The 27,382-nt window shown below is 38.9% G+C and overlaps 1 protein-coding gene across 1 annotated transcript in view; it reads left to right on the top strand.

Annotated features, from left to right (window-relative positions):
- The window catches only part of LOC104529943 (carboxypeptidase Q), a 43,965-nt gene extending 22,599 nt beyond the window's left edge, over positions 1 to 21,366 (top strand). The window contains exon 3 of the mRNA XM_010174392.1: positions 20,869 to 21,366. Coding sequence (XP_010172694.1) covers positions 20,869 to 21,029 — 161 coding nt within the window. The 3' untranslated portion in view covers positions 21,030 to 21,366. The remainder of the gene's footprint in view (positions 1 to 20,868) is intronic.
- Positions 21,367 to 27,382: the final 6,016 nt, after the last annotated feature.

Raw genomic sequence — 27,382 nt, forward strand, 5'->3', positions numbered from 1 at the left:
TTTGCCTCATTTACTTAAACAATCCCTCATTTTATCTTCCTATACTATGAGTAGTACCTGTTCCCCCTTCTCCCGGACTCTACTGCCAGGCAGAGAACTGAGAGTAGATTTGAAGTTTAAACCACAGGGATTACTTTCTTACAATTCTTTCGTTACTCGTTATAGCTAATACAGCAAATAATATAGCACTTCCACAGCATTTTTTCCCAAGCAATCTAAAAGTTTTACATGGAAAGGAAGCTGTGAAAACATCTTGACTGACTGTGCAGGGCACATTGGACGTCTGAACCTAGTGTATTTTTGATCCAGGATCAAAAAACCTTTTTTGACAGAGCTTTAGATACTACTCAGAAGACTCGTCCCTTCCTTAAGCAGCAAACACATCATGCTTTCATTTGCAGGTGACATTTTAGGTGTATATGTCTGAGGCTTCTGAAGAATGCTTTTGCTAGTAGACCTACCTGAACAGATACAAAGCTCAGAAATCATTTATAGAGACATCCTCCTCAAAGGAGCAAGTTCAAAAATATTTCAGCATCAGTCTTTCCAGGACATCGTTAACATTTATAAACTTCAGAATGGGAACCTTTCTAACTGTTTTTCTTCCATACTGATTCTACAGATTTGGTCTACATTTCTACTGAATTTCTGAAGAGCAGAATTTATTGAGCACCAATTTTTTTTCCCAGATATCTCTCTTTCCAGTGACATTATATGTGTTTTTGTACAGTAATTCCAGTCAACTCAGCTATGGAATAGACCACATAAAAACACTTAAGTATGAAAGGAACTGAATATACATTTGTATTTTGTAGTGGCAAATCCTGAGGAAAGGATCACAGGCTGGGTAGGGAAGCAAGAGAGAAGGTACGGGGTTACTGTTCTGGCTCTGACATCTGCTGCCATCATCGACAAAGCAATTTATGCTCTCTCTGTTTCCCTAATGGTAACAGTTACCTGAGGGGTGCTGAGGAGTTACTTTTTGTCTGTAAGGTGCACTAAAGAGGAAGGAGTCTTCAGTACTTTCCTAATTAAGCTGGTGCTTCTTCTGCTGGAGTCATCAGACCTTGCATTTATTTGGCAGAAGAGCAAGTTTATCTGATTAAATGTTGTAAAGAAAATAGCAGCGTATGTGGAAAGAGCTTCCTACAAATGTATTTTAGGGGCACATAAACAAATCTATCTGCAAGGACAAAGTATGCACCTCAATGTGAGCAACTGTTTATTCAAGTTCTCCATCCAAAGAGCCAGAAAACCTAATTAAGAATTATTATCCATCAGGGAGAGTCTGTCCACAGCTCTCGGCTGTTTGCAGTGCCCATGACAGTGTTGACTTAATCACCATGTAGGGCTTGGAAATCCACCAAAGAAAATGGGCACTTTTCCTGTTGCTTAGCTGGCTGAACTGGATTTTAAAACCGTTTAGTTCTATTAACTATAGTAAACCTGAGCATGGATTTTCAGACTCTGGTCTCCAGACTCCTAAGGGATTGTGAATTACTCCCAAGAACATCCAACTTCATCTGCTACTAAGAAGAGAGCAAGTTAGTTGTCAGTAGGCTTAATCATCCATCTGTTGTCAGTTGGGATCATCCATGTGTTAGGAAATGTTTATGGATTTTAAAATAAGAAGCAGTTGAAAACCTTTAATGTGGCACAGTGAAGGGGAAAGAAGTTGAGCAGCTTGATTTCTCAAAGGGTAGATTCTCCATCCCTACGAGCAGAGACATGAGGGTTTAGAGTACTGGCATTTTACAGCTATCCCGATTTCTCTCAGGGATGTATAACGTACAAACACCTCGCTGGCTGGCAGCTACTGGAAGCAACTTACAAAAGTAAATTAGAGATACAAGACAAAAAAACTAAAATTATCTGAGGACAGGTGTTATATGAATAATTATAAAGTAAAATGAAAGAAGGGATGTATGGATTGCCTGTCTACTTTCCCCCATTCTCAAATCCAAACCCACGGCAACGACAACCAAAGCACAGTCGAAGGTGCTGGGAGCAGGCTGAGAAACATCAATGCTTGATTGCCCATTTCTGAGCAGAGAGATGCAAAGAAACAGAAACTGAACTTAACACTGGTGAAGTCACAGAACTGATTTCCAAAACTTTGTATGCCTTGTACTTCCTACATGGGACATTTCTAGAGGTAGGATTTTTAGCAGTATTTTCCACGTACACATGCATTGCAGTTCCTGTGAAATATTTAGGAGCAGGACATTTTTCTGTTTTAAAGTTATTATTTCTAGGCTGTTCATAAAATGCAACAAGATTACTCCAGAAGTTTGATGTCTAGTTTAATGCTGCATACAAGATCCACTTGGAATAGTGATCCTGAATTTCCCTCTGCCTCGCAGACCAGCTTTGCTGTAGCCATGGGCCAAGTCAAGCGCCAGAGAAAGAAGATCTGTAGCCTGTTAAGGAGCTATTTCAGAAATGTGTACAAACACACAAGATTTCAAAGAACCACAGAGCTGGCAAGAAGGTCTCTGGAAGGCCTCTAAACATTTTCTGTTCCAGCATGGCCTCGCCAATGCCTGTGTCATTTCTTTCACATTTGTTTATGCTCTTCTTGAAGACTTACTATAGTGGAAACATTATAGACCAGCTGGTCTGTCCTAGTGCTGTTCTTAGTGCTTAGGGAGGTTTTTCTAGTATCTAACCTAAATCTTTCTTGCTGCAATTTAAGTGCATTAGCTCTCTTTTCTTTCCATTATGAACCCAGGGACATGTTTATTTCTTTCCTCTTGCAGCAGGCTTTTATGTGAAGTTGATTTTTTCCTTTCTTAGTGTAGTAGTTTAAACTTGCCTCTACTGATCAATATCCTGCGGTTTTTTTCAGGTGTCTCCAGTTTGTGAAGATTGCTTAACAAATCATCTTCTTCCCTCAGTGTCCCTGTTGTACGTCCCTAGTTGGTGTCATCTCTTAGCACAGGAAGACTCTACTCCTTTGTTTTGGTCTATAATGAAAATGTTAAATAGCCTCAGACCCCTGTGGTGCCCCCTCCTTCCCTTTTTTACTCTCTAAGTACACTGGTCATCCAGTTTTCATACATAATTTTCTTTGTCTATTCTGGTGACCTCAGTGATTAACATAACTTTGAGCTTTTATATATGTTTTATGGGATCATAAAGTTAGTTCAAAGGGAGCCATCATGTATACTGAGGAGGCAGACCAAGGCACTGGGTCATACTATTCCAGTAGCATTGAGAGACCACAGTGCTTTTGTGATGAGCATTAAAAGCATTGATCCTGGGTGTATGCTTTGGGGTTTCTTCATAGTTACAATGCATTGCAGAAGTAGTTTCTGTAGGTAGATGAGCTCTTTAGGTCTTTAAGGAAAGAAAGATATTGAGAAATGTTGATTTGTGTAAACAAGATCTATTTTGATGAAATTGTAATAGAAAATAACAGAATGGTGAGTTCTACTAAGAATAAACATTAGTTACATTTTAGAGCAATGATAGAAACTAATTTTTTATGGTTTTATTTCACATATATATTAAGTCAAGAAAATGTGCATGATTGGAGTTTTTTGTTTTACTGTTTTATTTCACTTTGTAAGAATAGTTTGGAGTGCTTTTTATTTTTATATGAGTTGGGAAAAGAAAAAAACAGAATTGTGTCATTTGCAACAAAATGAAAAGCCCAGCTTTTCTCAGCTCTGCTTTTAGTAGTAGGACTGTCTTAAGGATTCAGTGAAACTACAGTTCTTTGCATTGTATATTACTACAGCAAGATAATATGTGTTACAAATTTTTAGATTAATCAAAACAAACCAATCCTTATACTGTACAGCCTACTCTCTGAAATTTGAAGCAGGTATGAACCAGGCTAGTTCCAGGTTTTATCAGATTCCCCCATCATGACTTAAGGTGGAAGCCACCAACAAAACTATCATAATCTCTGGAAAGAAAAATGAAAAGTACAGGAGAGACATATATGAACAACACAGAAAAGATGAATAGTTATCCTCTATAACATTGTGTTATAGATACAGAGATTATCTGTATACATTATATATAGACTTTATATTATAAGCAGAGGATCAGAACATCAGTGCTAACCAGAGAACAGACTTCAGACAAAAGAACAACACTTCCCTGGACAATGGATAATTGAATGGAGGAAATCAGCACCACAAGATGTTTTGAAGACCAGAATCAAACATAAATTTAAAAAGAATGAACTACTGCATGGGAGAAAGGGCCAGCAAAGGCTATCCAACACAGTGATGAATGCAAGCTCCTGTTCAGAAAGTCTATAAACTGTTGGTGGCTGGACGGTTATACTGAAGGGAGAGACCTTGTTTCTCCCATTCTTTCTCACAACATTGGCTGCTGCCAGTGAGAGGGTAACAGACTTGCTGAACCTTTGGGTTTTTTCCCAGTTCAGCTGGTTTATGTTCTAAGTAGTGCTAGTCGGCGTATAGTCTAAATAGTGCTAAATAATCCAGATAACCAGGCTCACAGTACTCTTTATAGACAGTAGCCTTTTCGATGCAAGAATGTTCTGGTATTTAAAGTGTTAGATGTAAATTATGATGCAGTCTTTCAGCTTTTGTCTCTATATAATATAAATCTGAGGCCCTCATCCTGCAGCTGGGTGCCTGTGGCTTCCTACTACAGCACATGGCCTGAGCTGACAGGCAGTGTAACACAGACAGGAAGGGAAAGGGGAGATGGAAGATGAAGAGGCTGGGGTAGTGCTGTTTTGAGTCTTAGGCTTTCAGCTTTCCAGGCTAGCTACTCTCAAATGAAAGCATCTTTTAGTTGGTTTCCAGATTTAGGACAGAGATAAGCAGGAAATATTAATGATACTAATGATCGTTCTTGACTCCTTGCCTATTACTTCTGTTCTGTGCTTTAAAAATGCTAACCAAATCTGCAAGCAGATGAGATGTTGCAGCAGCAGCCCTTTGTTTCCAAATTACAGAGACTCTGAAATAAGCTGAATGAGTTTGAAATTAAAAAAGGTTGTCTTTTCATTTGTATTTCAGAGCAGAATTAAGGCCCTGTGTACCTTCTACAGGTGTCACTAAAAGAAGTCTTTAGAAAAATACTGCTGAAGGCTGGGCTGTTATTTTTCTTGCACTCAGGCTTTAACCCGTGCATCTCACAGACTGAACTGGGCCCTTGCATTAAGAGTAGTCACTGGAGAAACTGGCAGCAGCCTTGTAGGCTGCAGTTTGTACCCGCACAGTTCTTACCAGTTTCAAGTAAGCCAAAGTGCATTCTCATTTTGTTGTCTCTGTTCACAGCCTGTACACAGAAATCTGCAGAAATAGATGGCTGCTAATGGCCAAAATCCCTAATATTGGCAAAACCGTCTCATTTTGTTGTCTCTGTTCACAGAAATCTGCAGAAATAGATGGCTGCTAATGGCCAAAATCCCTAATATTGGCAAAACCTAGGTTAATTCTTGGAGTGGTTTATTTTTTCCCCATGCAAAGAGGCTAGGAAGGTTCCTAAGCTGTTTGCACAGAGGTGTCACTGCCAGCCTTGAAAATTGTTATTAGCTCTCCAACCCCCATTACCCTGGAGCTCATAACATGCCAACAGCATGAAGGAGATTGTCTTTGCCAGGGCAGCTCTCACTCTCTTGCTCTGCTGGAGTGTGAGAACCACAGGCTGAACATGTCAGGACTTCAACACTCTGCTGCAGTAACTTGTTTTCTCCGACTGAACAATTTTAGCCCTTCTAATTTATAGCTAAGAAACAGATTTAATTCTGCAGGTAAAACTAACTTATCAACAAGTTTTAAACATCTTAATCTTGAAACATCCTAAATTATACACATCTTTAATTTTAAATCCCTAAGATGTGCTAAATGTGAAACATTGAGGAAAGTTAATTAGTCTACCTGCCTCTTCCTTTAGTTCCCAGTTCCTGTGGGTACTTTTCTTGTTCACCAAAACCTGCTGGCTAGATTTTAGGGCAGATGTTAATGTGCAGTCACAATTAAAAGCACATGCGCTGGATGCTGTTGAAGCCTCCAAGTGCTCTGCATTTATGTCTTTTATTTCAGGATGCTTGAGGGAAAGGAGAGATCATCACACAGCTAAAAATGTAATGTGCTTTCTTTATGGTTTCCATGCAGATCCTCTCTTTCAGTCAGACAAGGAGCTGCCAGGAAACCTATTAATGGTAAAATGATTTTGAGACATGGTGCAGTGTTTTTGAGATCATTATCTTGGTACCTGTAAAAATGTTTTCACTCGGTATATTCAACCTAGTAACAATTTCATTTCACTATCCCTTGGCCCAAGTAATGACTTCAGGTTTCTAATTAGAGAGCAAGAAGGCAGGGACTGCGTGTGGTGCTCAGGGCCTGAGCTAAGAGAGTTCTAAGAAACATTTCTGTAATGATTTAACAGGCGTGAGAGCTCCTGCCTGCCGAGCCAGCTCTCCTGCCTCTCTAGAAATGGGCAGGATCGTTGCTTCGCCCATGTCTTATGTTTGTCCTCCCCAGCTGGCTGTGTCTTGGCTTCACCTGCTGAGATGTGCGAGTCATGGCTTGGACCCCTCTCTCAGCCCTCCTTATGGCTTACCTGGGCAAAAACATTTGCCTCTCTGTTTTAGGTGTAGAGCATCCTTTCTCTTGAAAAAAAAATAGGATAGTATTGAATACATGTCCCCATCATGGGTAGGTTTATTCTGTGCCTTTTGCTGCCTTTCTCTGGTCATTTCCTTCTCCTTTTTGATTAACAGTGCATTTTAAATTCATTGAGACAGGAAAAGGTGTGATTGCTCTTTGACTGTTTCAAGAAGAGGATACTTGGCTACTCCATGCACTAAAATAAATGGCTGTAAAGGCACTGTGTGCACCTCACCTAATTCCAGATAAGCCTTGAGCTCTCAATACACATCACAAGACAGAATCTAAATATTTAAGTAATTATTATTACCTTCTCTGCTGCACCATGTTTTTGCAAACCCAGAGCCACCTGTGGAGTCACAGCTGTGGACCCTGCAGGTAGCAGTGGGACGTGATAGCAGTTTATCAGCCTGGGAAAAATTTAACTGTACTTACCTGGAATGAGTTACTTATTTAAAATCTCACTTGTCTATTTTTTGACCCTGAAAAGAATATGTGACCGCAGAAAGTTTTCCCTTCTTCACTCAATGCATTCTGATTTCAGTGGCTGCATTTGTGAAAAGGTGGTTCTTTTTTTTTTCATCTCCTCTGAGGAACTGATGGTAGCTAAGGCTGAGGTTGGGCTATCCAGAACTAATGAGACCTGCCAGGTTTTTTTTCTGTGTCAGTCCTTGTAGGAGTGGGGAATGGAAAGTATTCAACCAATAATCATGCCAGACTATTTTGCAATGATGGATCTTAAAAATAGAAAAATCAGGCTGTTCTTTTTTTACTCTCAAATGCCTGTCAGTCCTAAAGTGAGGACATAAAAGTCAAGTGAGGATGTAAAAGTGATTTTTTTTTTATTTTAAAATAAAATGAAGTGTGTTAATTTTTTTTTATTCAGATGTCATTTTTAGGTAACACCTTTTTTTCCAGTTTGACTGAATAGTCATAGCAGTCCTTTGAGTTTATAGCATGCCATTCTATTTAACAAGTGCACATTTGGCTCCTAAAAGGTTTTAAATTATGTGTGGGTTGGTATATGTGTATGTACATGTATAAGTGTTTGCTGTGTAAGAAAAGTCTTCTATATCTACTCTTTTCCAATGAAACCTGAGTATTTTGGACTTTTTGATAGACTGTAAGGTTCATCAATATTCTCAGATTTCTCTTAATGATAAACATAATGAATACGGAACATTCTAATTTATTTAGGAAGTGTATATTAGTACAGTAATCAAAGGGAAGGCAAGTTGGTGAGGATAGAGATCTAAATCCATTTCATCCGAGTTTAATGCCCAGAATGCTTTTCAAATGGGATTCTGGTTATGAAAACTTGCAGTTGGGGAGCGTCCTACGAAAGGAAAGTGTAGCAATGCAGAAATTAAGATTTTTTTGAAGGAATGGATTAAATTCTAGCTTCTCTCTGTTAAAATAATTATAATAATTCAGTAATAATCTTGCATAGATCACATCACTTGTTCTAGGCTGCTAACAGTCCTCATCACTGGCTCTTTTTCTGCTTTGCATTAGAGTGTAGTTGGTGGTTGGATGTAACACCATAAATAACTTTACGAGAAGGTGTCAGTGTGTGATTTCTTTGATTAAATCCAAGTGGCTAAGATTTATACAGCTGTAAACACTGTTCAAAGTTTTAGCATGGTCATAATATATCAGAAGGATGGTAGGGAGTGTTTAAACTAATAGAGGTTTGTTCACTTTATATTGCCTAGAGTCTGGTCACTGTTGCCAAAATACCTGCATTTGTTGCATCATATGTAAAACATTGTGCCATTTGGAGCTGCTCATGAGATTTCTGCAAAACTTGCACTGAGCATATAATTTAAAATGGGGCCTTGGACATTTTTATTCCCAAATGGTAAAAAATATATATTGATTCTTAATTTGTGCAAAAATATGATTGCGATGGAGGTACTTAGATGTTATCTGGAGGAGGATTTTCAAAGCTACACTCACAGCTCGGCATTTGAGGCAGCTGGACACACTGGTGCCTTGTTCTGCTTCTCTGAAGTTTCACCCAAACAGTCTTTGTCTTTGCTTTCCTTGTTTTAAATGTGGCCTTGAACCATATAAATTTAATTTGTATCAAAAGGAAAAACACCCTCAAATTAATAAGAAAATGCTATTTGCACATAGTGGTAGGACTGAGGCTCTGTCACAGAAAGGAAGCAGGTTAACATTTCAACTTAATAAAATTAATTGTCAGCTTCTCTTGGTGTTCTTTCTAAGCTTGTATGATTTTTATTTCACTATTAATATATTTGCATTTTGACAAGTCACTCACTGTGTTTTGCACTGTGGCAAAATAGCTATACAGCAACTCAAATTTACAGGTTTGAAGAATCATGCTAGTTAGGGATATTGCTTTATTTACTCTGTCTTCTAGGATTAGTTCTGCTGTGTGCATTAGACAGAGCCACATACAGTTAGTGATACACTGCAGAGTCAGAACAGGTGTGAGGAATTTCTGTCCTTCCCTCCCTTAAAGGACAGAAATCCTTTAATTTCCCCTTTTCTCAATGGAGCCTAATTTAATGAAACATTAAAACAGAGAAAGATTCTGAGATTGTGGACAACAGTGTTGCAGCAGGTACAGCCTTCACTGTACCTTAATTTTTTTTTAATTGTTGTTGTTAATGTTGTATCTTTGTAGCTTTGCTGACAAAAATGCAATTTATTGTTTAAAGTTGTTGAATCATTAGTCAGAATTGCTTATTTTCCTTCCTGCTACCTTGTGTTCACAGCCCATGGGACCAGAATGGGGAGGATTATTACAGCTTTGTTTCTGAAATGACCCAAAACTCCCAGATCTGAACAGCCCTGAACCTTGCAATAAGATCAGATCTGAACTTTGTTTTTCTATTTTCTTTTTTTTTCTATTAATAATGAAGTATCTAAGTATACACTGGTTTGTAGACCAAATGAAAGATTGCCAATATCTGGAGCATCAAACATTTACTAGGAAATAACTTATATTGCTTTAAAACTCAAGTATATATTAATCAAAGTAACCACAGATATTTTGAAGGATATTTTATTGTCATACCCATAGTATTCTTCCAGCCTTGTCTAATGGTCCTACATCTAAAATCCACCATGACTACCAAGAGTTTGCCTCAATGGGATGTGATGGTAAAGAGACAGTAACAACCATTGCTCATCCTGTTGGTGTGGTTGTATAAATGCTATTGCTGTTCATGTGATATAAAATATAACAGACTTGTAGTGTGCTTAGGATGTGTTTTACTTAAAGTAGGGTGACCATTTGTTTTTTTCATAACTAGTTAAGCACCAGAATGGTCATTAACTGGCTGTGTTCCCCATCTGGGCAGAAGAGAGCTCTGCTTAGTTGGGTCCTATGAATATTGGCATTTTTAGGAGATGGCTATTTGCTGGAGAGAACCCTACGGTAACTTTGTGATTAAACATCCAGTTATGATTGTGTTGAGGAGGGGCGATTAGAGCCTGGAGGGAACTTAATGGAAACCTGCACATTTCCTCTCAATCTCCAGCATCCTCTGGGAAAGCAGACCTAAAGTCTTTCATTAAACTGGATTGTGAGTTTGGCTTAGGAAACGGCTCTGTTGATTGTAAAATACAAAGAAGCTTCTCAAATGGGTTGAAAATCTAAAAGAATGCAAACAGTTACTGCAAACAGAAATGCTGCTCAAGACCCCAGTATGTAGGTCATTCTGATGGTTCCTGCTTCCCACACCTGACCTTAAAACCATCCAGGGGGTCCTTGTTTCCACCGAATTTCTGGGGTGGTTTGGAAGCTGTTGGTACAGAGTGGAGCAGGGGTATACCCCTGGACGTTAGCAGGAAACTCTTTGGCTAGCAGAGGATGGTGAAGAAAGCACATCAATACTTTGGGTTTCTAAGCAAGTTTATAACATCAGCTACATGGTGCAGAGACATACAGAGACATACAGAAATGTATTTGGTTAGGAAAGATGGTTTACATGGATCCCAGTCTTCACTTGACCCTTGTGTGTTACATTTAAAGCTTAATGGTGTTAAAATAAATCACATGCTCAGACTCTAACTGCTCTGCTGATCTGAGGCATAAACAAACACATGAAAAAGAATTTTAAATTAGAGAAATTGCCAATTTTACAATGACTTTAAGCCCTCTTACATGGTGTTTAAAATGGAAAGTATTTACAAATCTAACAACCAGTTTATAAAACTATCAACTTTGTTAGGTAGTCTCTACATGATATATGTAGCCATATACCTCATTTTAAAGAAAGCACAAATGAAAAAAAAACCTACAGTAAAATCTACGGAATACATACATACATAGACAGACATCTAACACAGGTATATAACCCTTCTAAATTGAAATGCCCTAAGTAGAGGAGCCCCTAAATAGGGATCTGTGAATCACTGAACCAGGTTGGTCACTGAGCCAAGAGAAGGGCTGCAAAGACAGAAAATACAAAAGTAATGGAAGAGCCTGTGTAGCTTTTGAAGAAAGAAGTCATGCCTTACCAATCTAGCAGGGTTTCTTTCAGAGTGCATAACCATTTTTGTTTCTGGATCTGGTCAGCAAAGTCCAGTTGAGTCTTCAAAAGCTCCTGGATCAAAGACCTTTGGAGAAATAAGCTACTGTGAGATAAGAGATATTTTCCTCTTGCAGAGTAATACCTGATTAAAAGAAGGCAGAAGTAAATTCTCAGTCTTCATAATGGAGAAGAGCTTTATTAGGCTGTCCAGCCATCTTTTTTTTTTTTCACTTTTGATGTTCACAAAACTCTATATTAACTGCAAGGGAGTGAATAACAAGTTGGCAAAGTTTGATGATGTTTCAAATATTTCATATCAACACTGATGCTGACTGTGAAAATGTGACGGTAATCTTATAGTAGAAAATGCCTAAGCAGTACAACATCCAACGACATTTTTTTATTAATAATGCAGAGCAATGCAGTATATGTGCTATACATACAAGACAGCAGGACCCACGTAAGTTATTTTCAAGAAGAATGATCTGGGAATCACTGTGGATAATTGCCTGAAATGGTCAACTGAATACCCAGGGATGGTAAAAAACACAGTGTTTTGTGCAGCTGGGGAAGGAAGAGAGAAGAAACAGAAAGTATGCGTAGGTAATGTGTTGTGGTATGCCGCAGCCACATTATGGGTCCTGGCGATTGCAGGCACTGTTGGGCTTCTCACTTCAGGAATGGTGAAACACCATTAGAAAAGGGAGAAAAAGAGTCACCAGCAGCCTGCATCCTCAGAGATACTAAATAGCTTCTGTGTGAGGAGGACACTTCAGCTTGGGAAAAAGCTGCCAAGTTAGGGTGTGATAAAAGTGTATTAAGCCATCAGTGGTATGAAGAAGGTGAACAAACACAGGCAGGGTGCCACTACTGCAGCTAACGAAGTGAGAACCGTAGCATGCCCACATGAAATGCTGAGGCACACCATGCAGGGACTTGTGACAGGCAGAGGTTTAAAGAGATTAAAAAATGGGTTTAGTGGGCCTGTGGAGGATTTCTCCATCCCAAGTAGCCAGCCTGTAAGTGTGGGGTCGTATTTAGGCAGCACAAACTAGGAAGACTCCCCCTTTTATCCCTTTTATTTTCTTTTTTTTTTTTTTTTTTTTTTAAAGAGAGCCTTGCTGATTTAAGACAGAGGGTGGATGAGTGGAAGAAGAGCTTCCAGTGCCTTTTACTGTTGAAGCTTCTTCTGTTTGTTTGGCTTTGGTTTGGTTTGGTTTGGTCTTTTTACCCTAGTCAAGGGCTGTTTAGGATATTATTTTAGAGTCTAGTCGACCTGTGCTCTGTGGAGTAGAACTGCTTCCTTCCCTGAGACCTCATTTCACCAGATTTCATGCAAGTTTAGATTGAATCCCCAGCTGTCACCAGTCCTCTGCTGCAACGAGTGAAAGGTTAATGCGTTGCAAAAGTAACTGTGATAATCCCGAGCTGTAATTTATTCTGTTTAGTGTATCCGGAGGATTAATTCTCAAATGCATTAAGCAAAACAAGAAATAATGCACACTTCATATTGTCTCCCTTACACTGTAGTCTCATTTAATTAGCCACTGAAACAACCAACTGAAAGCTTTCCCTCTGCCTTGTTTGAATCATGAATTTTAAAGACTTTTAGAGAGAATGACTCAGGAGGTGAAACAGCAGGGCTCCTGATGTTATTTATAAGCTCTGTACTGGAAACTATTTCAGTGTCTGTAACCATGAAACTCAAGCAACTTAGCCTGTAATTTCATCATTTGAGACTAAATGACAGTAGAACTAATGCTGTCAGCGCCCCACTAAACAGCATTAGTATTCTCCATTGCCTCTGCTTACTTGAAAAATGGATAATGAAATAATTGGTATTAAAGCCAGCTATCAGCTACATGTTATCCCACGAAAGAAGAGATTAATATGTGCACCAGAATGCATGCAATACTTGCCTGCAATAATTGGGTTTTCATTACAGTAATACTTCTGAATACCGAGATTAAGTGAGGACAGCTCACAAAATGTCTGTGCAACACCTAGCACAGCAGCCAAGCGCTTCGTGGGTCTTGCACCACCAGCACTATGCCACCAGTGGCATAGTGGATTCAGAGCCTTCCAGCCAAACCATCCCAAACAGAACTACCATTGCAGCAGGCTTACTGCCTGACCACTTAAGATTTGTGACTTTGCTGCGGTTTTAAAAAGACACCAAATGAAAATAAAAAATAAGATAAGAAATTCCTGTTCATACCTTTTATCTGTTATTTCTTTGGTAGCTCTTTAATTCGTATCTTTGAAGGAAAAAATCCTGTGTCTCCCCAGCTCTGTCCTGCAGTTTTGACCTTTCAAAATGGCTGGGGCGGCAATGCTCCAGCTATGAAAAGTGAGAGGCTATTGATTTTGTTGATCTCTGGTCATATGTGAACCCCCAGACCCCCTTTTCATAAGGTCTGTAGGAACACAAAGCTGAGCTAGCACTCTGGTGTGAGGAGGAGAATGCTCTTGTCTTCCCTTCTTATGCTTTCCTGGTACATAGCAGTTTTTAACTGCATAGAAGATTGTGATGTGTCCCTTTGCCTCTTTTTTCCTATTTCTAAGTACTTGTTGTAAAGGAAAAGAACATTTATATTTCATCAGGTCTTACTGTATTTCCAAGGCATTTTAGTTTTTTTCCTTAATCGTGTCATTGGCATTAAAAACGTCTGAGACTGGAATGAACTTGAGAATGAGTAAAGGAGTTTTTCTTGTTTCTTAAGGAAAAAGCAAGAAACAAAATCTGTAATAGAGGGGAACAAATGAATCTGTCTTTTGTAGCCAGGAAAATCACTGCAGAAATAAAAATAAGGTTTCAGATCAGTTGTTTGTGTTGACATCTTACTACGAGCAGTACCTTTGATACTACGCGGATTTGTCTTGACAGGGACATGAAGCTCGAACACATAGGTACTCGGCAGATGCAAGTGATACACACATGCTATCTTGCAAAGCCTTTCTTTTAGCTTCGTAAACTTTTGGAAACACTGATCAAAATATCCTTTGTTAAGGCATTTCCAACTTTGCTGTTAGGAAGCAGTACAGCTTGCGCAACAGGGTACTGGCCTAGGCTTAGAAGTCTGGCATCTATTCCTTTCTCAGCTGCTGTGAGAAAATGAACGTGCCATTTCATCTCCGCATGCCTGTCTCATCCTGCAGTCCCCCTTGTCTGTTTAGAGTGTACGTTCTTCTGAGCTGGAGTCTTTTTTATTTGGAGAGGCATATATACTGTGTAAAATACTGGAGTGGCAATTCTGTCTGCTCCTCTAGAGTCTACTGTAAAATGTAACCTAAAAAAGTTGTACATTGTTGTAAATAATTAGCATATTAACTTCACTATGTATGGCAATGTACATTTAGAGGTCAGTATCCCAAAGATCTAACTGTAATATTGAAGACCCAGCACACCCAATAGAGGTTACACAAACAGTGGGGAATTTCCCATCATATTTGAAAGTTTCATTGAATAGTTGTGTTGTGAAGTTTATTTGAAAGCAAAGACAATTGGGAAGACATTGATAGGGCTGTACAGCAAACATGTACTGACTTCAAGACTCACGTTTGGCTCCTTTGGCAATTAAATGCCATTTGGGATATAAAAAAGAAAACAAAGAAAATATAGGGAGAAATGCAATGCAAAATGTTTTACACTGAAAAATTACTCAGGAGTTACTATATGCTTTCCCCCTTGAAGATATCTGTGTTTTATGGAAACTGCCTTTGTAATCATTCTGATAACTAATTTCCCAAGTCATTTTTTGCACAAATGACAATAATTTTAATGGTTAAATATCTGGCAATAGAGTTTAATTCTTATGATGACTTATCATAGCAGTGCATATGAAGGTGGTAGTACCTGATGGCGATTGGCAAGAAGCAGTGGTCATCATTGATATCCTCATCATTCATTTTGTGGTTCATTCATCCTTTTACCTCAATAGTAACATCTCGTCTTTTTAAGTTGGCAGGAAAAAATGTAGCAGACAGTTTATTAATGTGTGAAGAACTGGTGTTTAATGTGGACATGTTGTAAGGCAGGCAAATATTCTGGTCATCAGCTAATTAATATTCACATTGTGCATTTCATGCTGAGATCAGAAGCTAGAAGGGACGGGCTGTTTCTCAGAATTCCTCAATGTACGTGTGTGGATTTTCATCAAGATACCTTTATGCAGCTGATTACTGTCAGTATCAATTACCAAAGCAGCGGCTTTTACCTGCCTTATGCAGTGCACCAAACCATGTATGAAATAGCTGATTATGCAGAGGCTCATGAAATGAGTCAAGACGTGTATGAGCTTGAATTGAAGAAACTGCCTGTGGTGTGGCAGTTATAAGAGATGTCTGAATGAGCCAAGAAAATGACACCATAGGAGAGTCCCACAGAAGTTGAGGTTGAGGCAGGCACCTCTTGAGCTCCTATCGTCAACCCCCTTGCTCAAGCAGGGTCAACTGCAGCAGGTTGCCCAGGACCATGTCCAGTCAGGTTTTTAATATCTCCAGGGATAGAGATTCCACAACCTCTCTGGGCAACCTGTCCCAGTGTTTAACCACCTTCTCAGTAAAAAAGTGTTTTCTGATGTTCATATTTCACACGTTTTGATTTGTGGTTGTAGTCTCTTGTCCTGTCAGTGGGCACTACAGAGAAGACCCTGGCTCCCTCTTCTTTGTTCCCTCCCATCTGGTATTTATACAAATCTCTTCTCCAGGCTGAACAGCCCCAGCTCTCTCAGCCTTTCGTCATTTGAAAGATATTCCAATCCCTTAATCATCTTAGTGGCCCTGTACTGGACTCCAGTAAAGAGCTCCAGATGGGTAGATGGAGAGATGCCATTTCTGGAGATGGTGCCCCTGGTGCAGTGGCACAGGAGGTGGCATATCTTACTCCTGCTCCACGCGGTAGCCACCATCTAGGGCTAGGAAACAAGGTCCTGATGGCATGTTCATGACAGTACCTCGGGCAAGTCGCAACAGGAAAAACGGAGGGGGTGACAGGACTGGCAACAGTAGCAGCAAAAGGTTGACAGACAACAGTTGTTGTTTGGTTGTTTCTTCTGGTGAGTCACATTAGTAAAACAAAAAGCAGTGGACTGCTTTGGTGCAGTTTTATACTGTTGCTTTATTTTTCTCACAGCTGCATGACAGTGAATTGATTAATGAAGAAACACTTGGGCTTGGTGGCAAAGCTTGGAAGATGGCAAGTCTTAAATGAAGGTGCAGCACTTGAAGAAGGGAGAAGGGGTAAATAGTATTTGTATTTGAGAGACTGGTTAAACTGTTAACCTGCGATTCCTAGGATCAGTATGTTTCCTAGGAGGTGGATTTGACCACAGGACACCTGCCTGCTGTTCTAAGGGTACCCCAGTGATTACTGATTTTGGCAGCTCCCATGGCACCAGCACCACCCCAAACCTCCCAGGGAAATTTGGGTTTTCAACAGGTCACACAAGAGCATATGCTGGTTGGGCACGTTTTTAAAATCATTACATTTACGGAGTAAGTTGATCTGTTTGCCAAGTGCTACCCTGCTCTATAACCTGAGGACAAATTCAGTTTCATCTGCAGCCTGCTCAGTGTGTAGACACACTAATAGGTCAAATATAAGGAAATGAGCACAGAAGGAGTTGAAAGCAGAAAAACAAAACCATATAAAAACCCGCAACCTTCACAACAACAAAACCAGAAAGTCCAACCTGAGAAGTTAGAAGCGTTACTGACTGTTCACCTCTGACCCTGCTCACACAACTATTTCCCACAAAGTGCAAGTAAGGTGGTGCATTGCTGTGACAAGGAAAACCCTGCTTTAAGTTCCCAAAAGACACATGTCGTGCTACCAAGTAGTGGACTGCTTGGCCCCAGCAGCTGTTCCAAAGGTAAGATATATCTTCTCTGATCCCTTCATCAAATCCACGTCAACAGGTCCCACCAGACACCTGGGGAATCACAAGTGGCACTAGATAGCTGCCGTTCAGTAACTGAACTGCAACACTGTACTGGGGTGGATTTCCTGCCACTTTGTAATGGAACAATGAATTATCTGTATATTATGTCATTGAAGCTGTAAATTATTAATTATTTTCAGTTTTTAATTTTCAGTATTTTTGATTAATTCAAATAATAAGTACAGCATTTTTGGCAGTGGTTTTTAATATTCCCTGTTTTCATGCCACAACATCTACTACATCCAGCTAGAAGCAGTTTCTCACTGATTTCTTTATTGGCCAGCAGTGTTCCTCATGTGATTTGCATCACTGTAAATGTGAACAGACTGAAAAAGGACAATTAAAGAGTGGTGTTTGGCAAACGTCTCCTTTTTCTTTATGGGTGTTCTTGCTCTGCAACCACAGGAAAGCAGCAAAGCACATAAAACGTGACAGTGGAGCACGCAGCCTGTCGCTTGTTTTTCTGTTTGAGTATTGGATCCACCTGGAAATCATAATTAAATATTTGATACATACCTACATAACACCTCCCATTTGAGGATTTTTAAGTACTTGATTAGACCTTTCAGACTTGTGTAAGTCTGTACACTATCTTCTTTCTAGGTGGCTAGCAAGGAGATGGGTGAATAATTTATAGGTCTATGAGACATGGCTGCTCATCTGTTTTACTTGACTGCTAGCTTATATAGCTGGCAAAAAATAGACCTTCATTTGTTACTGGCTGTTTTTCCCAAGGGATCACTACACAATAACAACAACAACAAAAAACCCCTTAGATTAATTTTAGGTGAAAGAACAAAATGGTTAGCAATTGGAGTTTTAAAACTTGTATCTAGGTGAATTTTTCCAGTTTCTTTCAAGCTTCTGGAATGACATGTTTGGCTTTCAGGCAGATTTTGTTTGAGAAGGGTTAATAATTCAGTGGCTATTGAGGGTACCGTAGAGTCAGACAGCTGATGTACTTTGAAACCTTACTCTCTGAAGCGTTATGCAGAATTATCTCCCTGCCCCTGCCTTCTGTAGGATGACTGTTTGTGCTCACAGCTTTGCTTCTTCTGTTACTTTTTTAGAAAAAGGGGCTGTAGGATCCCATGGACTTTATTTAGGTAACCTAACATGACTGCAGTCCATGGAGCTTTGCAGAACTTCCCTCTTCACAGTTATCTGCAGGGGTTGCTTTCAGTCCTGGATGCATTTACTGGCGAAAGAGCACTATTCAGTGTCTTGCCACAGCCTGGTGACCTCTGGAAGCCATAAATACCTCTGGGCAGCTAACATCAACGTGGAGGAGTCTCAAGTTTGGAGCAGGAGACATGAAAATTGTTTGCAGTTGTATCTATGCCCCAGGGTGTTTCATGTCTAGAGGCTTGTGTGGGGCCCTTGGCCGTAAATTGTTCTTGTGCTCAAAGCCAAGAACATGGATTTTCACTGTTGGTTCTAATTACATAGGATAAAACTGTTTTCTTAGGGTCTTTTCCTTAGTCTCACAAGATGTTTACAGGTCACTGGCTAGCCCAAGACATGAAAGAGACAGCATGGCCGGTTTAGGAACCCTTCAGTATTCTCTCTACTCACACACTCTGATGTTTCTTGTGCAGTAATTGCTTGATGCCAAAGTCAGATCATTTTATGATTTTAAAAATCCATTTAGAGAAACAAAACTGTTTCAGCATTTCGGGGAGGTAAACATTACAAAACAACGGGTGTTTATCCTTGTTCCATTCACAGAGGTAAAACACTACTTTGTAAACTCATAGTTACTGTGAAATGTCTAGAATGAATTCCAGGCAACAAATTGTTGTCTTGATTCTTACAAAAGTGTTCAAAAATCATAAGGAGTTTGCCTCAGTGGCTTAACTTGTAATGTGTCTGTAGTCAAAAAAGTCCATCAGTTGAAGAATTTATCATTGTTCAAGCATTTTATGATTGTGTATATTTAAAAGAATTCAAAATAAAATTTTGGAAGTGAGTATGAGTTGACATAAATTCAATGCTAAAATTATTGGAACATAATTCAGCACCTATAACCTACCCAGTGACTTCTGTGGGATTGCATTGCTTCAAGTCAGTAGCAAACAAGTCTCTTAAGAGCAAGAAAAGCCTCTTAAAATAAAATCAATCACAATACCGTATAACCATATGCTACAGCATTTGGTCTTTCTGTTTATCATCTCTCTTATGAAGGGATCTTCATCTTATATGGAATTATAAAATGCATTACCTCTCTATTCCTTCTCTCTAAAATAGCAGTGAAACAAGTAGTCCAAGTCAGTCCCCATTACAGCAATAGAAACATGCTTGTTAACCACAGTGAGAGCTGGACTCGGTCCTGAATGACTATACAAGTGATCAAAAGATATGTATTATAGGAATGTACAGTTATGCTGTGAGAAATTTTACTTTCATTCTCTTCAAAGGCTTCAGGCTTCTCAGGGAAACCAAGAAAAATCATAACAGTAAGTCTTATGAGCACGCATGAGTTTATCAAAGCCCTCATCATCTGATACTGATTTCCACTGTGTGTAAATAAATATGTGAATAATTTATTTACTTCATCTTTATAATCAAACAATCCTGGTTTTTTTCTGTTTTACTTGGCATGGTAGGAGTAGCCTCAGTTTGTGTTTCCACTTGGGGCCCATAGCTCTTACTCGTGAATTCACATCAGTGCTTATTCTCTAGGTTTGATGACCAAGCAAGGAGGGGGTCCTGTTGTGCTAGGTGGGTCCTGCCCTCCAAGCCGTGATCAGCAGACAGGCCAAGGGAACCAACGCAAAGCAATTGCAAGCAGTGAATCAGTGTGGTGGGGGAAAATAACACATTCACTTATTTTCAAAATGTGGAGTGGGATTCTGTTAATGATGGAAGGGTTGTTGAGATTAAAACAAAGCAGATGGAGGCTGATAAAACCAGAGAAGAAGAGACAGGTAATGAACTGGGAGAGAAGAAATTGCAAGGGGTAGGGGAGTCAGAGAAGGTTGGTAGGGACTGGACCAGGCAGACAATGGCCAGGGTGAAAATCTCCCTTCCAAGATCTCTGCAGCAGCACCCAGTGGTGAAGTAGCTTCTCCTGCTCCTCTTGGCTTTGTTCTGCCTTGGAGTCTGGAGTGATGCCTCACTCCCATTATTTCTGCTCCCTGAGCCCACCTGACTAGAGGAAGAGTTATCCCTCCTCTGCCCATGTGCCCTCAGGGAGAGTCAGTTGTTCCTGAACAGGAAGAACTGTGGTTTCAATCAACTTACTTTTGCCCTAGCTGGTGGGGACTCCTGACAGCAAGGGCAATGTGGTCCTGGGCAATCTGGGTTACCCCAGATTAACTGGAAAACTGCTCTGAAACAGCGCATCCTTGTGATGAACAGAGACTCTAAAAGAAGAAACAAATTCCAAAGCATTCTCCAACACAAATAACAGCAAGGAGAGGACATGTTACTTAGCCATAACTCATCATTGAGCAGTGGGATGAAGAATGGAGGAAGTGCCACTGCATGTGGGGTTACTGTAGGCATTTTCCTGCTCAGAATCTGGTAGTCTTAGAGGAAAATGGATGTATACTGTTGCTGAGGAAACAAGTCTCCCAAGGGAAGATCGACTTTTCCCTGGTGTGAATTTTTGCTGCCTCATGCTCACTCAAGTCCATTAACCTGAAACCTACAAACCGCACATGCCACAGCTCTGTGTAGTTGTTATATGGAACTTTATACAGTTGCATGTGGATTTAATCATAAACAGCCTGGGAATGGATTCAAGTTTATATTCCTCTTTAAATATTTGTATTCCTATAATGGAATATTGCCCATTTTTCTCTGTAGGTGCCAGCTTGCGTGATGACCTCAGTAAATACTTCTGGTTTCATCATTCTCAAGGGGACACGATGACAGTTCAGGATCCAAACCAGATGAATCTCTGTGCTGCTGTTTGGACTGTTGTCTCCTATGTAATTGCTGACATGGAGGAGATGTTGCCAAGGTAATAAAACAGTAAGAAAGAAGATTTCTGTTCTTCAGTAAAGATTGTGAGTCCGCTAATGCATATGGTCTACAGCTGTGGGAAATTCCGTATTTCACCCTGATTTTGTGCATTATTATATATGTTTTCCTCAAAGCACATGCTCTTTTACACATTCCTGTTTCTTTTTGCTGTTTTGAATCTTCCATTTGTGATTTTCACTTAAAATTCCTTCTTTTAAGTAATTTTAATATGTCTGATGAAGCTATGATATCTCTTTGACTATGATGAAATAACAATTTGTATGCAAAGTGATCTTGTTCAGCTGGAAAAAATTACCAAATAAATTTGTTGCATCAGAATAATTAACATATTGAGTTAGTGTATACATTTATGGGTTTGTTTTCTGTCTTTCACTCTATGCATTAAAATGATGATCTATTAATAGAACAGCCCATTCTTTTTGCTCTCTTAAGATAATACTGTAGTTTCTGTATAGTTTTTAGGTTAGAGGACAAATTCATCTTGACAGTTTAAATAGTAATAGATGGTAAAATGGTCAAATAATGGTCAAAAAGCTAAAATAATAGGGCTTTGAATAGTTTATTCAGCTCCTGCTGTTAAATCTTACTAAAGGTTGCTTCCTGTGAGACTGAGATAAACTAGGATGTAGAGGACAGGAAGCCAACTACAGGACTCCCAGTTCTCCCATGTTTCTTCGGGCACCTGCCTGTGGAAAACTGTGTGTCCTTTTCTTTCTGATGGAAGACTTGCCATAGTGACATGCAGAGAATTCCATATGGCAGTTTTTCTCTGAAATGCCATGATGTTTCAGAAATGGCATCACAGCTGTGATTTGTGACCTTCACTACCTGCCAGCTGATATCCAAATGAAGTATAAGCAGATTCTGATCGAGGCTCCTGAAGCTATTCCCAGCTGCCCCTCTCTTGTGGGGATTGCTCTCCCCTGCTGGAAGCTGGGTGAGAGGATGCTGGTACATCCACACTTTGATGGAGGAATTAATCTGGGAATTTGATTCTTGTATACTTTGTTGGGTTTTGATTTTGTTTTGGTTTGGTTTTCCCTGTTCAAAGATTATGAATATTCAGATGAGTTTCAGGCGTATCTGTAGAGAAGATATAACTAGTGTTGGGGAATATTTTAAGGTGTAAGATTTCTGCTCATTTCTTTGTGACATGATCCTTGTTTGTGCTTTTAAATTTTACAACAATCAAACTTAGTGATGTGAATAACTGCTGCAATATAATCAACACCAAACAACTAACATAACAAACAACACGGAGTATTAAGTGAAATGGCAGGCAGTCCCTGATGCTGTTAATCAGTTCTGTAGTTGAGCAGTAGCTGAGTGATGAGCCATTCATTTTTATAGAATTAATAACCATGATATCTGTTTACCATTACAATAGCGGTTTTGCATCAAATTTATTAAATATTTAAATTTTCCCTACAAATCATTTCAGGAACCTAAAAGCTGCCTGGAGATACTCTGCTCTTTCTTTTTAAAGAAAAAGTGTTGAAATAAAGTTAGCAAAGATCTCCTCTGCTTTCAAGGCACGATGCTTATGCTTTCTTCTAATTTGCTTGACAAGAGCACAGCTGGTGATGCTCACCACTGACAGGTCCTCAGCTATCTCTGTATCCAGCCTTTTGACCTTCACAGAACATTACTGACTGTTTCCTGAACTGTGTTCCCCATCTTTTTCCCTCAAGGTATGCCACTTTGTCCATCAGAGATTCAGAAGGGTTTTCCATGAAGTTACATTTACTGTTACAACTCTTAACCTATGCTCACTTGGAAATGGGGTTTATTTGTGTTTTCTCCATTGCCTCAAGTCAAAAGGAGAATCTCTGGAGTCAAGAATACTCTTTTCAGAGAAAAATAATGCTGCGGTGTGCACATGGTGCCACAGCACATCCCAAGATGTGCTTTTTAGCTCCAAGGCTACATGAGATGATAGGCTGTAAGACTGTGATGCACCTGAAGAAAATTTAAACTTCACATCAACTTCAGATACTCAGTTCTGTGTATCTGAACTTCTCTCTAGAAGCTTTGCAGATTGGATTTTGAAAAAAATGTTCAAAAATCAAAATTGCCAACTTATTTTTATAGAAATAGTGAAATTAAAAATATTTTAGTTCTCAAATTGCAAAACAAAGACTTTTTTTTTTTACATGTAAAACCAGATTTGATTCATCCATTCATTTTTTGTCTAATCTGTAATAGTTCTCAGACCTAGAAGTTCAGCTGTTCACAGTGCTGTCCTGATAACCTGCCTGTTCAGATGTACCTCACTCAAAAATTTCTGTAATTGAAGAGATTCTAATAAATTTCTTCCTTTTCCCAGTGGGATTTTGTACCTTCTGTGCAATAGCTCATCTTTATCCCTGCTCAGTGCAGCAATTATTCAGTTGATGACAATTAAACATATACCAGTTGGTCAGTCTTCAATTCAAGAGCACTTCTGAAGCGAACCAGGTATGCCAACATCACTGTGCTTTCCACTGGCATGCCACCTTTGATCTTTGAGAATCTTCCTCAATTTTAGTTGAAAAAGTAATAGCTGAGGATATTATTTATATTACTATTATTGTCAGGGTCAATCTGTGCTTTTCGTAAGTATTTTGACAACATTCTCAAATAAAGAGACCATGCGTACATTTCCCTCTGATAAAATAAAACACTATCAGCTTTGAACTAGATTGCTTTTTGCCTGCAAAGATCTGTGAGCTGAGAGTTGAAAAAACAGTGGTTTTATTTAAATATATGTCAAAAATTTAAATTTCAAACAAACATTTTCCTGAAGGCGTTACAAATCTCTTGTATCTGCTGAGGAGACGGGAGGCCCCTGGCTAGCCTACCTTTCTGCTACAACTCAAAGCTTTCAGACGTAGTTACAGAGGGACAAGGCCAATACATAATTCATTTACCTGACTAGACTATAGCACAAATGCTGATGAAAAGTCTCTTTTCAATACTGCATAATGTAATGTAGGTAATTTTGCCAGTAATAAGAATTGCAGGATAGGAAACTGAGTTGGTGCTTTTGTCCTTCATGTGTCAAGACATTATTAGAGTTTCACTGTCTCTTTGAATGATTCAGTGCTATGCGATCCCACAAGATTTCTACCTCCCTTAAAATAATTAAAAACAAAGAAAGAGAGTTATTTCCTGGAACAAGAGATGAAGCGGTGCTTCTGCTGCTACACTGCACACATCTCTGGCTGTATATTTAGTATGCTTCCCCCATAACGATTTGAGACACTTCCATTTACCATGAGTAAATATCAAACTGATCTTGATGTCTATATCTGTCTCATGAAATATACATACCATCTAAATGTGCCCAAATGATTAATTTACTGCTGTGTAATGATTAGCATAAAAATCTCATCACTGCACAGGATAGAAATGTTACCACTAATTGCTGGTTGAAGTGAACAATGTTTTTTGCATAGAAATTAATGATGCATGCATTGCAGTTCACTCTTGAATGGGAAAATTCAAGACTTTCTGGAGGACAAGCATCTTAAGTTTTTTCTTCTCTTTTCTACTAAATGATAGGAGAGCCTGCTTATATATAATAGAAAGGAATGTTGTTTTATGCATGGTTCATTTTATCTTTACACCACACTTAAGGAAATATTTTAACTTACGCGTTTTGTAATCTTCTGTCTACAGCAAATGCATGGAAGCACCATCCACATACACACCATAGTCTTTCATGTTTATTACTTCTGGGAGCTCCATCACTTTTGCACAAAGGAGCTGTGATTTGTAGTTACAATTGTTTAATAAATATATTGTGCTAGCACCTGATTAAGGCCTTTAAGCGCCTCTCTTCTTAGTAATCCTCTTTGCCCTTGGAGAAGGGACCTCAATGACAACTTTATAACCAGCTCTGTGTTTAGCTTGCAGTTTGATTTGACTTTAGGACAGACCAACCTCCATTAGTTTATGTTAAGTTTCTATTTTCTGAGGTTTTTTTGGTCTGTCACTCTCTTTCTCAGTGTCTGTATTGTGATATGGATATTAGGCGTGACTAGCCAACTGAAAAAATCTGTGTATTTTGTCCCTTGAGGCTCAGGAACTGCAAGATGCAACTGAGATTACTCTGAAGAGCAAAGCAGAAGCACATGGGTGATAGGTCCATCAGGGCCACAACTTGCCATTATCATTGGCCTGTGTTACTGGTAGGCAGAGCTTTGCAATCAGTGCCATGAGTTTTCATCACCAATCACGATTTTCTGTGTGAAAAACTAAGTGAAAAACAGGTTTATGGAATCCAAAGAGGGAGGTTCCAGAGGAGGAACCACAAAATTTAGAGCAAAGTAACACTGAGGCAGGGACTGTGGCTTCAAGTACTGGTGTTTTACTCTGCTTTGCCGAGTGAGTTGAGGAACACTACCTGAACCTACCACAATTTCACTGTTAAATGGTGGTAGTGGTGTGTGGTGTAGCATGATTTAACAATGCTGTGTTAAAATACATGGTGCATGTAAAATGTAAGTTCATAGCAGAGGTGAGATCCAGGTGGAGGAGAGGAGTAAGAAGTTAGTACTTTTTAGCTACATGAAAATTCATCTGTAAAATGTGTCCTATAGTAATTACTGTTTGCATTTACATTAATTGCATTATTTACATTTGCATTACTATTTGCATTTACTATTTGTTATGACAAACAAACAAAAACATTCTTCCTCCAGATACTGCCATTTCAAAATAGAATTTGGACATTAGGCACATCCATTTTACACTAATGGTACTTTGCACCCAGGAATAATGTGGGACAATTATGTATGTAAAATGGTTGCACACATCTGTATCATCATATATGTCATCTATATATATCATTTCACAGCTTTGGACTGTCACACACATGCTAAGTCTCTTTCACCACATCAGTGGCCATACAATGGGGCAGTATTATTGTGGGAAATCTTTTCTCATGGAAAAACAGAAACGGGTTTTCCAAAAGCCATGCAGTCAGTCAGTCCAGGAGCTCAGTTAAGGATACCAAAGTTCCTACCTCAGCCAAACTGTGCTGCCCATAAATGACTTGCTACCTTCTTTTTATACCATATATGAGGTGTAAGATTTTCTGCAAAAGTGATATTTTTGACTGAGCATGTGCAAAGCTCTGGATGCAAATTCAAGAGAAAGAAATGAGAAAATAGCTTTTGTGTTTTCTCTTAGTTAACCAAGTTAGTGATTTTTGGAAGGAAAATAAGTAACCTTATACTATTTATATTAATCTTAAAACATATTCATTCATACCTGCACACATTTCCCTCTATATGCATAATATAGAAAAGCTTTCTTATCCTGAAGACTCTTTCATTTTTTTTTTGTATGCAGAAATTGCCAACAAATTCTGAATTTACTAGGCAACTATATCCATTAGCCTAAGTAGAAATTGAGATAATACTGCCACAGGCATATTGATAAATCCAAAGTCCTATGAATGGACTGAATCTTTGGGATAGTCTTTGAAACTGTGATTTCACTGAGGTTCTTTGTAACTCGTGTTATAATCTCTGGAATATCTTGACTTCACCTTTGTGAGTGTGATTATTCAATATTTTACTTCTCCTAAATTGTCTATGCCTTTTGCCTTTTCCAGGGATATTGTCAGTGATATAATATCGCTGACAGAGAATTCATATCTTGTTGCCTGTACTTAAAAGCAACTTCCCAGTTCTTTTACCTTTCAAATCATCATGTTTGATTTTGCTTTAAATTTCTATCACTAGGACAGAAAGTTATCACGGCTTTTGATATGATAGGCTAACAATTGTTCAAAAGCAGGTAACAAAATATCCACATTTTTTAATAAAGCTGCCACACTGTTCTTTCTGTGACTACTATCAAGCTTTAGCTCATCAGTAAGTTGACTCTAATAAAAGGAATTACTAGGAAGTGAGTCATGAGACATTTAACCATGGAGAATTTACAGGCATAAATCACTACACAGTTTCTGAATGGAAATAAAATGTTGACTGCTTTACCCCTCTAAATTGCTCATCATAGAAGCAGAGAAAGTTATAAATATCTACAAGAAAATGCATGCTTCTCTTCAGCTGAGTTCTGTGTAGAAGGTATTTTAAGCCTTTATAATGTAGCCTGAATCTTTAACAGGAAATGTTGAGAAGCAAATACACACTAGTTGTTGTGAATTCCTATATGCCTTTTTTGCAATGGTAAACAGGATATAGCTCTATTGGGAATTCAGCCTAGCTTTAATACTCCTGTCCTTCCAAGCAGAGATCCTTTTTGGCTGTATAGCAAGCTTAGTGGAAGGATAAGTATGAGCAGTAAAAGAAATTACTTAAAAATTTTGTCTTATTAGGTCTTT

This window comes from Antrostomus carolinensis, unplaced genomic scaffold (genome assembly GCF_000700745.2).
Source record: "Antrostomus carolinensis isolate BGI_N321 unplaced genomic scaffold, ASM70074v2 scaffold11138, whole genome shotgun sequence".
NCBI lineage: Eukaryota > Metazoa > Chordata > Aves > Caprimulgiformes > Caprimulgidae > Antrostomus > Antrostomus carolinensis.